The sequence below is a fragment of the Dicentrarchus labrax genome, unplaced genomic scaffold, assembly GCF_905237075.1.
Source record: "Dicentrarchus labrax unplaced genomic scaffold, dlabrax2021, whole genome shotgun sequence".
Classification (NCBI taxonomy): Eukaryota; Metazoa; Chordata; class Actinopteri; family Moronidae; genus Dicentrarchus; species Dicentrarchus labrax.
In genome coordinates, this window is record NW_026136702.1 from 24605064 (window position 1) to 24622532 (window position 17469).

At 40.9% G+C, this 17469-nt stretch overlaps 1 protein-coding gene across 3 annotated transcripts in view; it reads right to left on the reverse strand.

Annotated features, from left to right (window-relative positions):
* piezo1 (piezo-type mechanosensitive ion channel component 1) overlaps positions 1 to 17469 on the reverse strand; it is an 87071-nt gene that overhangs the window by 40137 nt on the left and 29465 nt on the right. For 2 of the 3 annotated variants that reach the window (XM_051422608.1, XM_051422599.1), the window contains exons 3-9: positions 13326 to 13491; positions 12591 to 12732; positions 8387 to 8648; positions 6807 to 7020; positions 1968 to 2139; positions 1185 to 1292; positions 529 to 601 (exon numbers count right to left, since the gene is read on the reverse strand). In XM_051422608.1, the coding sequence (XP_051278568.1) occupies positions 529 to 601; positions 1185 to 1292; positions 1968 to 2139; positions 6807 to 7020; positions 8387 to 8648; positions 12591 to 12732; positions 13326 to 13491 (1137 nt within the window). The remainder of the gene's footprint in view (positions 1 to 528; positions 602 to 1184; positions 1293 to 1967; positions 2140 to 6806; positions 7021 to 8386; positions 8649 to 12590; positions 12733 to 13325; positions 13492 to 17469) is intronic. The other variant, XM_051422617.1, reaches the window with a different exon arrangement.

Sequence of the window (17469 nt, forward strand, 5' to 3'; positions counted from 1 at the left end):
AGTCAGCTCAGATCAGAGGGTGTGATCTACATTCAACTTCAACCGGCCCTTTTGCACTTTGTGCTGCTGCACATACATGAACCGAGACAGCAGGTGGAGAGTTTGTGCGCCGAGGTCTACTGCTCTTCACTGATCATTTAATTGGTTGATTAAAATAGGGCCCACCATCTTTATTAAGCCTACAAAAAGTGTTGCTATTCTCACATTACCTCTATATAATCAGGTATTTAAAGACATTGTCGTAACTATCAGGAGAAGGTTTGTACAGATATTGTTTGTATATATATTATATTATTTAACTGTGAATGAGAGAACAATTGGTTATTTTCATTCACTTGCTGTAACCATAGTCGTTCTGACCTAAAAGGACTTCCTCCACATTGTCCAATTTGTCTGTAATCACCTAAATCCTGAACAGATTTTCCACTGTTGTAATGTTTGTCTTTTCAATTGTATTATTTGGAAATAGCACACACATATTGTTCTAGTTAAATAAATGATTTCTGAGAAAAGTGCAGTACTCCATACCCAGATCTGGCTGACTCTCTCCAGCTACAGTTACTCCTCTGCTGCCTTCTGTTCCCATGGACAGGAGCATGAGCTGGAACAGAAGAGCACACATACATATGTATATATTATTTTATTTATTTATTTACCTTGCAGATCATTGTAAAACACACTTTGACTGGACAAAAACAAAATGAAACAAAAAAAACCCAGACATTTTGATTAGTCTTTCCACTGAGTTAGACGAGTGAACATATTCTGGCTTTATGCCTCAGCTGGCCGCCACAAAACAACCAACAATGGCTGCAAAAGTAAAAGTGCTTGTTGTTCCCACTAACACGCTGAGATTGTTATTCTAAGTATCTGACAACATTAAGGTAAGGATCCCTTCTGGGTATAACAAGAAACAGCTCTCACTCGCAACCAGACTCCATTGACAAAGTCATTTTACCTCCCAGAGCAGGAGCAGATCTGTGTACTGTAGCTACTTCATTTCAGAAGACAGAATACACGTCCAGAAATACCGGGAAGAATAACAAATCTAGAAGTATGAGTGTGTTAGTGTACCTCACTAAACTGATCAAACAATCTGTTTTATATTTATTTCTTGGGCACTAGACCATGAAAGTCCGTACTGAACCCCAATGAGTAGCTGACGTTGAGATATGAGCATTTACCTGTGTGTCATCTTCATAGTTATCTTTCTGTTGATTCCATGACCTTAATTCCACCATGTCCTCCTTCAGCGATTCCCTTTCCGCCTGCTGTGGCTCCTCCTCAACCTGCTAAACACAAATAGCATCTGAGAATAAACCTGTATCCAAAGTCACAGTTTAAAATGAAAAAAACTACAATCCCTCAATCTGTGCAAAAGTTGTGACCGGTTACAGAGTGATGATAGAGGTTTTTACTTTATCTAAGTCATGGTAACAAGACCAAAACGGTACTTCTTTCAACACCTTACTTTTGTAAATGTTTTTATTACCAAATAAAGCCAAAGTCCTCAAATTTAAAATGACTTTTTTGACTGAACAGGGTAAAATTATTGAAATTTAAATCAGGAGTTGTGATCTAGGAAAAACAACAAAATTAAGTTAGCTTTGTGGGGGAGAGTAATAGCTGATGTAACATAACGATAATGGAAATAATACTCATTACACTGAAAAATGCATTATTTGTTATTAAAATAATGGTTGCTGTAATGTATCAGAGACCCCCACAGATCTATGATTTTACTGTTTTCATGGGAGCTCAGATCCCTTCTTATGTTAGCTCAGCTCCCACTGGCTCCCATGTCACTCAAACCCTGGATTAAATGATGCTGGTCATAACCCCCTGAACACACAGATTTACAATAATCATAACAGCAAACATCCATCTTGCCCAGCATGCAGTTACCAATCTATCCTCTGCTATGGAAACATGTCGGTCGGTACCAATAAAGAAGGAGTAGCAGATACCTGGTTAGGTGTTCCATGATATCCTGTCTTGATAACAGTTGCTATGGTAATGTAGAGGAGGAACAGTATTCCTGGGTTGACATAAACTGGCCAATCATGATCGGCATTAAGGTTGAGGTCATAGGGCGAGGAGCAGTTTCCTGGTATGATGATGTCCTTTAGGCCAAAGAGTCTAGACAGGAACAGAGATAAAGAAATAGAGAAACAGAAAGAGAGGGGTTGGGGATAAAGATAAAGACTATAATAAATTGCATGTTGAACAAATGTGAAGAAATGACAAGCATGTAACATTTCCACATGCCGAAATAGAACGCTATAACGTTGTATTCATATGCAGATATCTGTTCATAGAGATTCAAAAAAACAAGTGGTTAATCCATTTTCTGTAAAAACTGTGATATTAAAATTTGATCAGGTGTTGCAGTTGACATCCAGCTTCATTTCCATCTCCTTTGGAGGGAAATCCAGCTAATGACAGTTATACTACTATAAATGTGGCTACCTCAGAACCACAAAATGTATAGTTCATTCCACAATTATCTTTACACATTTCACTAATAGAAAACCACAGAGCCCAGGGTCCAAGTCTGAAAAGGCCTGTGGTCAACACTGTAACAGGATAGTGACACATCTGACAGGTCAGATTAGTAGTAATATATATTAGAGCTCCATCTAAAAATGGATTTGTAATAAAGAGCTGATACTCATCATGAGACTCTATGAAGCTCAAATAGAGTATGTGCAGGTCAACTGAGGTTAGGGAAAGTTCAGGGTTCTTGAAGGACTACAGCAAATGGTGAGATAAACGTTAAGCTGTGTAATGTTACAGCTTATTGAAAGCACTGAGCCTTGATTAATGGACTACATTCAAGTGAATGTATATTACAATAGAGTGAAAATATCACTTCTGATATAACCCTAGCTCTGTCAGTCCAGTCCCATCCTGAGCCCACAACGTCTAACCACTGCACTACACGCTGTGTGAAAACTGCTGGCTCCCTGGAGTGGCCACGTTTTACTACAGTAAGCGCTCAAAAAGGTATTGCATGTAAACAAGATACAGTCCATTCCCATGTTTTGGTGAAGAGAGAGGGGCAGCAGAACAGACCAGTCTTTCTCTTTCTCTTGAATGTATAAGTAGGCTGCTAACACGCACATTTTAATCACAGTGTAGCAATAGTAGGCAGGCATGTGTAAAGACGCACACAACTCATTTAACTTCACTGTTGTGTTTTGGGGAGAGAGGCTGGTCTGTTGTGCTGTCTATGGTATATACTGTATACACCCATACAGATACTAACTGTATCTTGTACGAACACAAATTGAGTATAGAGTCAGTTCAGGCGGGACATGAAGTCAGCTCAGCTCACAATCTCAGCTACAGCAGCTGATAGCTCAGCTGATTCCCTTCAAGCATCCGATTGGCAAATGTCATTCAGGGCGCCTTCTTTAAGCTGCTTCAGCCTGCCTACCATTGCTGCTTCCTCTGCAAGCCGCTTTACAACCTGCCTCCACCCCAGCTCCTTTTTTTATGCTGTATCTGATTTATTCAATGTCATTTCTGTTGTCACTGATCTGTTCTGTAACCTGGAGGCCCTTGCTGCTGCTCTCGTTGCCTTAAGCGTTCCATGTATGCAAGTGGAAGGGCAAGGAGGTCCCAGAACAGAGCCATACCCCCAAATAACATAACACATTTTATTTATAAGCACTTTTCAAAATACTCAAAGACACTTTACATAAAAACATAAAAGCAGCAAAGCAACATCAAATAGTAAAACATTAAAAACACATCAGACTAAGCTAAACATTAAAAGCAATTTTAAAAAGGTGTGTTTTTGTCAGTGATTTGAATGTTGGAGGGTCGGTACAGTCACGAAGTGTTTGGGGAGAGAGTTCCAGAGGGAGGGGGCAGCTACAGAGAACGCTCTGTCGCCCCAGGTTCGGTGCTTGGTCCGGGGTGGAGGAGTCAGGAGTTTTGCGTCAGATGAGCGGAGGCTACGGGATGGATTGTGGCGATGGAGCAGGTCAGTGAGGTAGGAAGGAGCCTGGTTATGGAGGGCTTTGTGTGTAAGGAGGAGGATTTTGAACTGAATGCGCTGTGGAACTGGGAGCCAGTGGTGTGGGTGAGCATACGTGCAGCGGAGTTTTGGATGTACTGTAGCTTATTTAGAGTTTTGGATGGTGTGCCAAAGAGGATGCTGTTGTAGTAGTCGATTCTGGAGGTGATGAAGGCGTGGATGAGGGTTTCAGCAGCAGAGAAGGAGAGTGATGGGCGAAGACGGGCAATATTCTTGAGATGAAAGAAGGCAGTTCTGGTGATTTGGTTTATGTGATGTTCAAAGGAGAGGTTATTGTCAAAGATGACTCAGAGGTTGCGACTGTGGGGGGATGGAGACAGGGTGGAGTTGTCAATGGTGAGGTGGAAACTGTCTGTGGTTTTGGTGAGGGATTTGGGGCCGATAATGATAAGGTCTGATTTGTCACAGTTGAGTTTGAGGAAGTTGGAATGCATTCAGGATTTGATGTCGGTGAGGCAGTTGGAGAGAGTGGAGTGAGTGGCCGGGGTGATGGATTTGGTAGAGATATAAAGCTGGACGTCATCGGCATAACAGTGGAAGTGGAGACCATGGTGACGAATGATGAGTCCTTGATGTAGTAAAATGTGTCCTCAATATGTATTTAGTTATCTCTATGGCCACTCCGGGGCTCAGTATGGCTCTCTTTTTGCTTTAATGTATGTTTGTTGCCTAATGCTCTTTTCTGGTTAATTCTAGCAATGCATTAACTCATAGTACATTTCCTACTTGTACTTTTTTACACAATTTCACTTTTACTTGAGTACATTTTCTTTAAAGTAACAGTTCATTGGAGTAAAATACTAAAGTACTCCTTCCACTGTTGATATGAAAATGTGTTGAACTTGAAACATTACAAAAAAAGTAATCAGCTCAATGTTGCCTTTAAGTTAATATTAAGTATAAATGATCATTTATCATGATCAATATGTAGGGTTTTTTTCTATTGCTGTGAGTCACAAATAATAAGAGTCCTCATAAAAATACAAACAGGCCACACACACACACACACACACACACACACACACACACACACACACAGTGTGCTGACAGCTGGTTATCCTCGCTAGGTAAAGGTCACACTTGGCTGATTGATGAACAACTGGTTACGTGATACCGACACAGACACCTGGCAAGAATCCTGGTGACGATAGACGAGAGAGGGACAGACGGGGAGAGAGATGGTACGTCACAGTGGAATGCTGTGCTGCTCGCTCATCTTTCTACAATTGAACTAATAAGGTGATGTGAGGTGAGTTGATGGAGCATCAGCTACTAGCGAGTCATTCCACACATACCGGCCCAGAAATCACGCTCTAGTCACATTCCTCTGCTCTAACTCACACGTTCACTTTCTGTTTTCTTCTCTTTGCCTCGAAACTCTCGCATTTTCTCACGCTTCAATACGTTTCCAAAAATTCCACACAGTGCAAGCACACTATGAATAGATATAGCAACGGTTTCCTGAGAGGAAGGAACATGAGATTTGATGGAATATCATCTGTCGTCCACTAAACTATGAGGACGGCAAGCAACATGGTGGGGGTAAAGAGCACTTTCTATGTTACAGAGGAAAAGAAGATGTGGTAAAGCAAATAAGGAGTGATTTCGGAGATATGTAGGTGACTATGTTCCTTCAGGAAGTAGGACATCAGAATATTTGGGACCGGTGGCAGGTCTCAAAAAGTGACCAACATGTCTTCTTATGGTCTGTAGGCAGTCTGGCATACAGATGGTGGAATCATGGGAAGTATGAATTTATGAATTAAAGATTATACATTGGGTGGTGGAATCTGGAATCACCCAATTCATCTTAAATTATGGCTAAAAACCTATTTTGAGGTGATAATGACCTTTGATTCAAAAGTATCAGCAATTCAGTTTGAAATATGGTCACAATCTCCTTATTGTGTTGAATAACGGACAAAAAAAGTGTTTTTCCAGGACATTATGAAGTCACAGTGATGTCGACCTTTGACCTTTTGGGTAAAAAATGTCACCATTTCATTGTTCGTGTACCATTAAAGCTGCAGCAGGTAACTTATGAAAATATTTTTTTTACATTTGCTGAAACTTTCACTATATCCTGACAGTAGAACATAAGAAAGATCTGTGAAACAATCAGGTTCTTCTGGCTCCTTAAACATCTGTCTGAAATTTGTCATATTCACTTCTTGAGGTATAGTCACAGTGACATTGAACTTTGACCTCTGACCATCAAAACCTAATCAGTTCATCCTTGAGTCCAATTGGACATGTGTGCCAAATGATGTGCTATATATTAACTTGTTGTTTTGGATGTCTATGTTGTTTATGTATGTGAGGCTATGTACAGACTGTGGCAAAAAATTCCTGGAAAGGAAAATTAAGAATTTTATCTAAATAAACCTGACTCCGCTTCACTTCCACGTTGCACTGAGCTGCACCTGGTTTGTGTCAACGCCTGTGGTCACCATATGTGACTGCACCAGAAGTTTAGGACTAAAACTTGGTATTTTACTCGGGGGTGGTACCTTACATCCTCATTGCCTCACATTGGATCGTCTCATCACTTTAAGCTGGAAAAACAGTACCCCGTAAAGTTGTTTGTTAACCTAATCTTTGCCTTAACACCAGGATTAAACCTACAGGAGACCTCATGCGTAACTGTACGTTCAAGCAAAGATGACTTTTTCTGACTAGTACGTTTTACTGGAAAATATGTACAACTAAATAAACGAGCATTTAGGACTAACACATTTTATGCTTTCGTGTACAGTCTTACCTGGCCCACAAACTGTGTGGGGGGAACAGGGCCTGGGCCAGCAGACTCTGGTACAGGTACAGACAGACCATGTGACCAGAAGTGAAGAAGCCCACCATCACACACAGCGCATTGAAACCCAAGTGGCTGATGGGAAGGTGGCATGCCCACCACGTGCACATGCCGATGAAAAGCAGGAAGTAGATGGCTGAGAAGGCAGAGGGCAACGTGATGCCTGGGAGGAGAAAGGAGGAGACAAACATTCAATACATACACACTATACACACATTTAAATACAGCTTAACCTTCCAAGCTTGTAGAAGAAACAACTATGGTGGGCACAAAACTCCATTTTGGGCTACTGTAGAAACATGGTGGCCTCCATAGAAGAGTACCCACTACTACACTCCCTCTGTAGATAAAAAACACTCAGTCTAAGGTAACACAAAACACAATGATTCCTACTTACAGGTGATTATACACTTATGAAAACATACCTATGAATATTATATTCCATTTCTGACAACAGATCCTCATACATGTTACACACTGGACCTCTAAAAGCTTGCTATCAAACCAGTGTAATCCTTGGAATTTAGTGTTTCATTGCAATGGAAATAAACAAAGAAAATTCCATTCACACTGCCTTATTAAAATTCTTTGGCGTGTTTTGTACATTTAAATAAACAGTCGAACATTTGGAGAAAATATACTGTTTGTTGCCTCTCTTTCCCACACTCACATCATTGTGCATCAAGTACAGCCATACTGTATTTGTACTTGTTTCTCCTAGCTTAGAAATGATGATTGCAAGGGGATAAGTTATAATATCATGAGAAATAAGTCTGAATATTTAGAAAATAAATTCCAAATTAAGAAAAACTGTTGTATATTTTGAGAGAAAAGATGAGGCACAGTTTATTTGTGTGGACAATAAGCCACACAATGGGGAGATGTATGCCTGACCAAAAGTGTTTTCCACCTCTGATGAAGAGCAGTGCAGATCCACTTCCCTAAACCCTATCTCATCCAGAGACCAGAGCCCAGGGTAATGGATGGTTTTGAATGGGATACTACCATATATTTTCACTGACATAGCTGAATGCCACAAAGGCCTGGGAAAGTGGATTGGTATTAACCAGTACACAAGAACAGTGTTTCTGTTAAAAAGTGGGAGCAGCAGAGCACTGTTAATGCACTGTGTGAACCATTATGGTACAGGTGCAATTTTTACATGAAAATTATTTGAGATTTATATAAGAGAAAAATGAACTTGTGCTCTTAAATGAATAATTTTTGCACCTTTGTGCATACAAACACTTCAGGTTTTGCCCTATAAACAATGTGTGTTATCTTAATTCCTTAAACATACACTCAAATGTCAACCATATTGTTCAAGGCTGTGTTCTGGTAATTCGTGCACTCTGGTCTTTTTTTTTACTCCAATACATCTGCAGGGCTTTTTCCTCAACCGTCGTAAATGCAGTTAACACAACTTTTGCTTTTACTAGTGCCATAGTATAGAAATGATGGTACAGATTATATCAAATAATTACAGGTGGCATAGCTGTCATTCCAGATTAGTGGTCAGTAAACACTACCTGCCAAAGCCAGCAGGCCGATGGCCAAAATCCTCCCCAGGTCCCGCAGAACCTTCCGGGCTTTGGCTTTCAGACGCTCAGCCAGTTGCTTGGCTCTGGTTACTGTGGAAACCTCCTCGTCAGGGTCACCAGGTAATGACCGCTCCTCTTCATCTTCGTCTCCTGATGCCTCTTCTTCCTCCTCCTCCTCCTCCTCCTCCTCCTCCTCCTCCTCCTCCTCATTCTCATCATCTGTGGTTTTGTCTGGTGGATCATCTTCTAGCTGAGGTGGGAAAGAGACAAAATGATAGTTACAATAATAATGTACAGTATAGTCACACATTGTCACACACAATTAACCCTCCCTAAGTCCCACCCCGTACAGGTATGTTCCGGTGGTCCCTCTCCTTCCACTACGGAGCGAAAATGGCGACCACTGAGTATGAGAAGTGGAAAAGATGACCATTATGAGTTTTCTTCAGTTACACACACACACACAATGTATTTGTAGGTCAATATATATTCATGAAAAACTATAGAGTATATAGTAGCCCTAACTGGCAGAAGTAAAAAAAAAAAGACTCGGACTATTAATGGAAATTTTTGCCTTAATTTGTTGACTAATAATGAAGCATTTGGATGAAATCAATTCAAAAGGGGTTCTCTGTTCATATTCCAGAAATATGAAGCTGTGCTTCTCAGATCGAGGACAGCATACAAGACTAGTTTGAAACCTTGTGTATAGCTGGACCGTGTGTGAAACACTAAAATTGCTTTTAATTTGAAACGGACACAGGAAGTGGCGCCATTTGGCCAACCAATGGTGTAAGTTCATCACTCTGCCACTTAGTCATCACGTTTTGTGTTTATAGGGGTGGCCCCACTGTTGTGGCCCTGCCAAAAAAGGACTGGCGCACACAGACTGATTTGCAGCCTTTAATAGAGCCAACAGATGTCTGTTTCAATCCTCAGCATACATTAACATGGGTTCTTGATCCAAGGTAAATGGAAGGTCATTTGTAAAAACAGAGTGGAAAGGAGGCCCAAGCAGCTCCCTTGTGGAACCCCACAGCAAACGTTTTTTAGAATCGGAAAAGTGGCTATTGAGTCCTGTTGGATAAATAACTTCTGATCCAAGAGAGTGCAGATGTTGAGAAACTAACATTCAAACTGGCAAAAGTCCATATTAAATTAAATAAAAGCTGATACAGTGCTTGGTAATTTACTTTGAACAACATCTTTAAGCCATCTTAAGTCATTTGGACTACAGAACTCCACTATAACCAAGTCTGTAGGCACGTTGAGAGCAAATGATTAATTAGTTATTTACAAAGTAATCATAAATCTGATCAGAAACAATTCTCCCCATGTATGGGTCAGAGTAACTCTGTATTGCAGTCTACTCCCACGTGGAAGAAATGCACACACCCTCCTAATAATTCTATACACAGTCATATGCAACATGACAAAATAAAGTTGAAGTATGAATGAAATGAAGTATCTCAGGAATGCCTCAAGGGAGTTTCTTCAAATTTGGCTCAAATATCTACTTGGATTCAAGGAAGAAGTGATTAGATTTTGGTGGTCAAAATTGCCTTTACAGATGTGTTTTTGGTCATAAATCAAGAATTGATGCAGTAACTATGACAAAATGTCACACAGATGTTTAATGGGAAAAAACGATGATGTGATGACATTTTTTTACCAAAATGTCAAAGGTCAACTTCACTGGGATATCATATTGTCACACAGATGTTGACTGGGACGACACACTGAGTAAACAATAACTAACACAGTACAGGCTTTCAGCTTTCCATCTCATCCATTCTGCCTTTCACTTCCTGCCTCGTTCTGAATTTGTGATGAAACCTGACTGCCTGATTGCCTTTGCAATCTTTAACGCTGAGGAGTGATAACATGCTGTAAAGAAAAGTGTTACAATCTGTGTGTGTGTTAATTGTATCATTAAATGCCCTATAAACGAGACATATACTGCAGTATAAGCAGTGTGTATAGGAGCAGAGGCCCTACAAAACTTTCCATGCACTTCAACTTAGACTCACTAAATATTTATGTAGGCAATTAAGTAGAATCCTGCAGAGGGGAAGGCTAAAAGTCTGACTTATATCACTGCACACGTAGAGGAAGAGGATGCAGGTATCTTAAAACAAAAGTAACAGAGGCTTATCAGTGCATAACATCTGGCCTCTGGGTTTGAGGGCAGCTCTGTCAGTGCTGTTTGCTGAGGGTGTTGCTGTCGTAGAGGGAAGCACAGCATGCACCAAAGTCCAACCATTCATCAATTCATACATTCACTCAAAGGGAAAACTACTAGTTATATGTACAACAAGTAGTCAAGTTGCAGTTTATATCCACATCTGTCTAAACTCATATATGCACCAATACGCTGTTTACAGCCAGGTACGAATGAGAATCAGAACGACACAGGAAGTGAAAAGCAGAAGGGACTGTGACACTTATTTTTTACTCATTGTGTCGTCCCAGTAAACGTGTGTGAAATCTGGAATCGGCCAATACATGCTTAAATTAGGGCTAAACATCTATTTTGAGGTCACCAATTCAGTGACCAATTGTGAAATATGGTCACAATTTCCCCTTCTGTTCCTGAGTTACAGTGTTGAATAACGGCCAAAAAAAGGATTTTTCCAGAACATTATGATGTCACAGTGAAGTTGACCTTTGACCTTTGAGCTTTTTAGGTAAAAAATGTAATCACTTCATTTTTGTATCCTATTAAACATATGTGGGACATTTTGTCATAATTACCACATCAGTGTTTAAATTATAACCAAAAAAGTGTTTGTCAAGGGCATTGGTGGGTACTGAGGCATTAATACCATTTTTCCTAATTGTGCCAACAACTGTATGCACACACACATACACACACACACACACACGCACACAGAGAGAGAGAGAGAGAGAGAGAGAGAGAGAGAGAGAGAGAGTAATCTAATATCCCTGTGAGCACACAGTATAGATAAGTACCAGCAAAACAGTCATGATATGCAGTAACAGGTGTAAAATGTTTCTTATTACTGAGACAGGAATATCACACAAACTCCCTCGTCCTACAAAATGGGACTTTACTGCTGTGTCTAAAAAGTATGCAGTCAGACCGAGGTGAGTAGTTGGCTTGGGAGAACCCTCTGAATTATGGAATATGATAAATCATTCAAGAGTGTCTCCCAGTGCCTGTTACACATAATGGATTTCAGAAATACCCTTCACTACAAAAAATCTAAAAAAGTTTAGAAGCAGCTATTTTTAGTCTAAAAGCTCAAAAGATCAACCCGCTGCACACTGCCGGCCCCACACTAACTGCCCCACACTACCTGGCTGCTCCACACTACTTGCCCCACACTACCTGCCCCACACTAACTGCCCCACAGCAGACTGACACAGTTACAGAGGAGCTGCTGGAAACAATGCGAGCGCTGTGAAGCAAAACAGGACGTTTGTGGACCAAACAGTGGGTTAAAAAAAAACTTAAAAGCTCAGTAGAGCTGAAGGGAACTTTGTGGGTTCATCACTATAAACAACATATTTTGCTTAACACATTTAATCTATTGTTTATATAAAACTAGGGATTAGTGCAGCTTTAATCTTGGCTGCTAGTAATGGCACAACTGTGAAGTCTATTCTGTATATCTGTATATCTCCACTAGCACCCCTAAAGGCTGCCAGCTCTGAATTGTGATAATGTCGATCTAGATCAGGGGTCTCAAACTGTCAACCCGGGGGCCACTTCTGGCCCTCCAACCTGCAATATGATGTCAAAAGTATAATATAATGGGTCCTGCAAGATTATTATTTTTTAAATTATTTTTTACTCCTTATTTATTATATTGCACCTTCATGTACATTCAAAATTCTGATATGACTGTTCACACTGAGGTCTCATCACACAAATATCAGATCTGAATCTGATCCGAGTCACATATGAGCAAAAATATTTGATTTGGGCCACCTTTGCCTGCAGTGTGAACACAGCCTCAGAGTTTACCATGTGGGCCAAACACATTTTTAGTGAGTGGAGAAAGAGGGAAGGACAGAGGGTCAGTAAAAATAAAAAGCTTCACAGCAAATTCTATGACAGTGTGCCTGCTGTGAGATACAGTTACATCCTAATGATGGCACTTGAGGTTCATTCATCAACACAGTGAGCCATATCGCTCACTCTTTCACACACACACACACGACTCACCGATGTAATGTTGGCAGCAGCCACCATTTCTCTGTTCCTGACCAATCTGCTGCAGAGGATCACCGTTACCAAGGCAACCACACACACACCCAGGTCAGGGCACATGAGGCGTAACACGCTCCAAGGATCATCCAAAGGTAGCCTACGAGACACACGAAAAGGTCAACAGAGGTCAAACATTTCCTCGACTTAATAGTTTGTTATTTCCTAAAATATTTTTCACAGATTTTACTCAGGTTCTACTAATACATTGCACACAATAATGCTGTAATATCTGTTATTACAGCTGCTTTCTTCCATACTTTATACTTCAAAGATTATTGACTATAAAAAATGGTAAGTTAAAAGAGTAATAAATGGATAAAAATAAAAAAGTCCACAAATGAAGAAATCCTGGACTAACCCAGGTGTCTTGACCCATTGTGTTGTCTTGTCATGTCTTATATGTTTTCCTGTCTTATTGTTAATTACATATATTGCACTAATTCAAAAAAACACAAAAAAAGATTGCTGACTGTTTATGACCCACATTAGTAGGTTTGGTGAATATTCTGTACCCTACACTGTGAGCGTGCTGTATTTATTCTGTATACACACTTTATGTTATTTAAAATACGGTATATGGACATCACATTTACACCACAGCAGACTACTGTCTGGATACACAAACTCAACACCCTCTCCCTCCATCAGCATCCAACCATCAGGGACACTGGTGCAGCACTAGTTACATACCTGGACAGTCCTATATGTCTGGTTATGGTGTCCCATTGTGAGCAGTTATCACCTATGGCGATGTTTAGGGGAGGATACGTGTATAATACTGTCTGGAAGCAGATGTGGGCCAGTACAAATAGTAGACTGGTACAGAACACCGCTCTGATAAACCGACCCGTGTGACCTGGAAGACAAAGAGAGGGAGAGAGAGGGACACAGGATGGAGAGAGGTCAACGTACAGTCAAATACAACAATTATAAATAGTACTCCATTTAATTAATGTTAATAAATCCCCCTGTTAACTATCTTTCCAAGAGCTCCATTGTTGTCCAAAAACTATTAAAACTATAGTTTATTTTGACTCAGTCCCACATACATACACGGTTCCACTGAACAACAATAGCCGCTGCTTAAAGAGGTTAGTGTAGATGCTGCTAGCATCAGTTCTATCAGAACTGGAGAGTATTTCTTCTTTGAAAGAAGAGCAAACAACGACACTGAAGGTTTTTCTCCATGGAAAAGATGTTTCCTCTCTTCTCCCGACTGGCTTCAGTTAAGAGTTTGACTGTTATATGGTTCTTAGATCTGATAGGCTGACATTGACCCGTGATAGACGCTGACAGACAGATGGTTCAACCAATCACTTGCTAAGTATTTTTTTGAAAGTGCCTGCCCTTTTCCAAACAGTTTCCAATGACGACTTCCCAGATGGTTCTGTGTAACAAACAAACGTTCAGATTAGTGGTCAAAGGGAAACTTGGCCTGAGGGTGGAAATGCCAATCTACAGCAAACTTCATGGCAGTCTGGCCAATAGTTGAACGGTATGTTTCTGTGAGCACTGCACAGGCTGCCAAACTCACCAGCAGCCATAGGAAATGATGTCACTTTGAACATGTTATATGTACTGCAGGTGTCAGTCCTGAGCTTGGCTGCACTGCTGTTGAATCATTACAGCCATTAGCTGCAGTATGTCAGCGCTGCATTCCTCCGGCCCTGTTCATTTTAGGAATCAGACAATATTGAGTCATCTAGGAATGCTAAATGTCATGTGCAGTTTGCTTCTTCTCTCTTAATGTCTCTAACTTCCATCCATTGGGGGAACTCAGCGGGGCAGAGATGTGGTGTTAGGTTTAACAGGGCGAGGTGTGTATGTGTAGTGTGATCCACAATAAAGTTGTGATGAAGTCGGTGACAGGCTGTCAGTAGATTTCAGCAGCCTCGTAAATATCTCTGAAACATTTGATGCATGTTGGCCCCACTGCACAGTGGCAGCTGTGGCATGGATATAAACGCAGAGACAATTAACATTTGCCACATGCTGTCACACACAGCGCGTAGCATAGGGACGTCTTCAGATGTCTTGTTTTGTCTCACCAACAGTTGGAAACTTAAAGATATTCCCTTTACAATCACACAGCACGATTCAGAAGCTGAAACTAGGTAGTGTGTGTTTTGGGCATTTTTGATTGGAAAATGAATGAATGAAATTATTAACTGATAATCAATGTAGCTGCTGATGACGTTTTCTGTCATTTGACCAACTGACTAATGGTTTCAGTTGTAAACAGCAGTGACTACTGTAGGAGATAGATCATACTCGGAATAAACATGTAGGGCATTTTTAGTGTGTGGGGTCACAGTGGTGCAGCTTCCCCTGCCACTGTTTGTATTTCCAGCCCAGCCCTCTCTGGATGGAAATCACTCCACACACAGCTACCAGTGTGTGTGTGCGTGCTTGGTAGTTTCCACTAAAAGAAAAGAGAGGAACTTTCAATGTGAATAAACTGTACAGCAGTTTAGTTTGTTGCAGGAATTTCCTGATTTCCTCAGAAGGCAACATATATGGCTTCAGCTTCTAAAAATCCATCTGTGCGGTCCTTTTTTGTTTATTCATGTCTCTGTCTTTGCAAACTTGTCTATCTATCCTTCCTCCTTTGACAAAGGAGAGGGTAGCAGAGGTGAGACCGCAGACTGTAGAAAATTAGTATTACTGGTAACAACCGTGTTTACCCTACTATTTCATGTAAAACGATGTGAAAAAAGGTCAGTTTAAAGCCTTAATGGAGCTGAGCTGCAACGAGTAAGTGGCAACCAGTACTGCTGACTGTCATAAGCAGAGACACTTTTCCAACCAAACACAGTTCCAAATATACATCACCCCAAGCCATTTCCTTAATGGAACAATACAACTCTTTTCACAGCAGCGGTTTTGACATGAAATAGTAGGGTAAACACAGGTGTTTCCAATATTTGTTAAGGTTCCATTCCATTCAGGTCAACGGAGTCAGGGTCCCGCTATTGTACATGTTGGCTCACTGGAAAAGGCTCTGCTACACTATCACTATTTCTTGCATTTGAAATTAATTTAGCAAGAGAGACCTTTCCTAGCTTCTTGATGAAAATATGTTTAGGTTTAACTGATCTCATTCATAACAAAACTGTATGTGAGTCTTGAGGTAGCTGTAGGTAACCATGAGATTGGTAAACCATTCTCCATCTCACCATTATCTACATCCGCTTATCCGTCGTGGGGTGCTGGAGCTTGGACCCTACACGAGTGACCAGTCTATCACAGGACTGACACACACAGGCATGCAACTATTCTACTACTAATTTTCACACATAAGGACATTATAGTTTCTAATGAACCAGACCTGCATGCCTTTAGACTGTGGGAGGACTGCCTGTGCACCAGGCGGGAAGTCCACAAAACACACAGGGAACATGTAAACACCACACAGACAGCCGTCAGCTGGATGGCAGATTAGAATCCAGAATGTTGCTGTGAGGCCAGGGTGCTAACCTAAACACACTATCTACTATTAAAGTATTTCTGATTCTGATTAAAGTACAGTGACAATGCTCACTATATTTTAAAAGTGCACACTTTGCATTATTCACTCCCCAAGAGCTAAATGCTGGCATACTGCAAAAGACATTTGACAACCTAAAAGCAGCTTTTCAGATAGCTGAATTTGTTTAACTTTCCGCAACCAACAAACTGCTAGTCAAACCTGTGATGGTGAGTAAAGGTATGAAAATAGCCAGAGCACCCAGTATGCTGTAAGTGCTGTTCTCATTCCAACTTCATGTTCGCTGCTGAACCACATCAATCACTTTGTTTTGGCATCGATGAGGAGGTGAACTCACTGCAGCCAGAATTGGGTACAAGTCATGAAAAGTGGCCAGGACAGACCAGCTCACAGCACGGATAGACTCCATTCACACATGGAATGGATCATTGCTGGGTGTATCTATCTGTTAAAATAATGGTCTGTTGGCATTCAAATGTATGGAAAGGTTCCATGTTTATAAAACATTGTAGGACTGTTAAAGACAAACCCAGTGCTATAAGGAGGATTCACAGCACCTTTTCCTCAACACCATGGTTGCAGAAAACGCAGCTGGTCTAATTTTGACGGAAGCCGCGAGCCAGTTACGTCAAGAAGCACAGAACAGATCACACTGGCAGAAAGTCAGGTACAGAAACGGCATAGAGAATCTGTTGGATTCAAAATGAAATCCTGTGTGCCGCTCAAATTTCACACTACCTCAACATTGTGGCACCAGACCAAAAGTCAATCAGTCAGAGGGCAGATAAGAGGAGATTTGAAGCAGAGAAATATACATTTTTTCTTAGTGGGATTTGAAGACGCGCAGATCACGGAGCCAAATCTCCCTAATAAATGCCGTATTTTAGTGGATATGACATATGGAATTCTGCTGCCTATTTTATACAGTGCAATTACAAAACAAACAGCAATACAGTCTTGATATTCTGTCAACTTATAAAATGTTAATAGATAACGTGTTAGCAAACAGGTACCTCCTACATCCAGCAGACAGGCACCCTCCCTCCCACTGTCACCTCTGCGCTGGGATCTTGTATCAAACATGACTGAGCCATTAAACACTTTGTGTTCCAGCTGGCCTTGAATCTCATTTAGACCTGTTAACACATGCAACACAGCTTTTATTTATACCCCACCTTGGCAACATGCCCCCTCATCTCTACACTGTCTTTTCATGTCTCAAATGGTCTGCAGGTCAGTGTCTTCCAGCCATTCCCCAGTCATCTGTTCTTCATCTGCCTGCACACCTGCCCTTCATTTCCCTATACGCTTCTCCATTATATGCCAGCAACCATAGTCTCCCGCCAA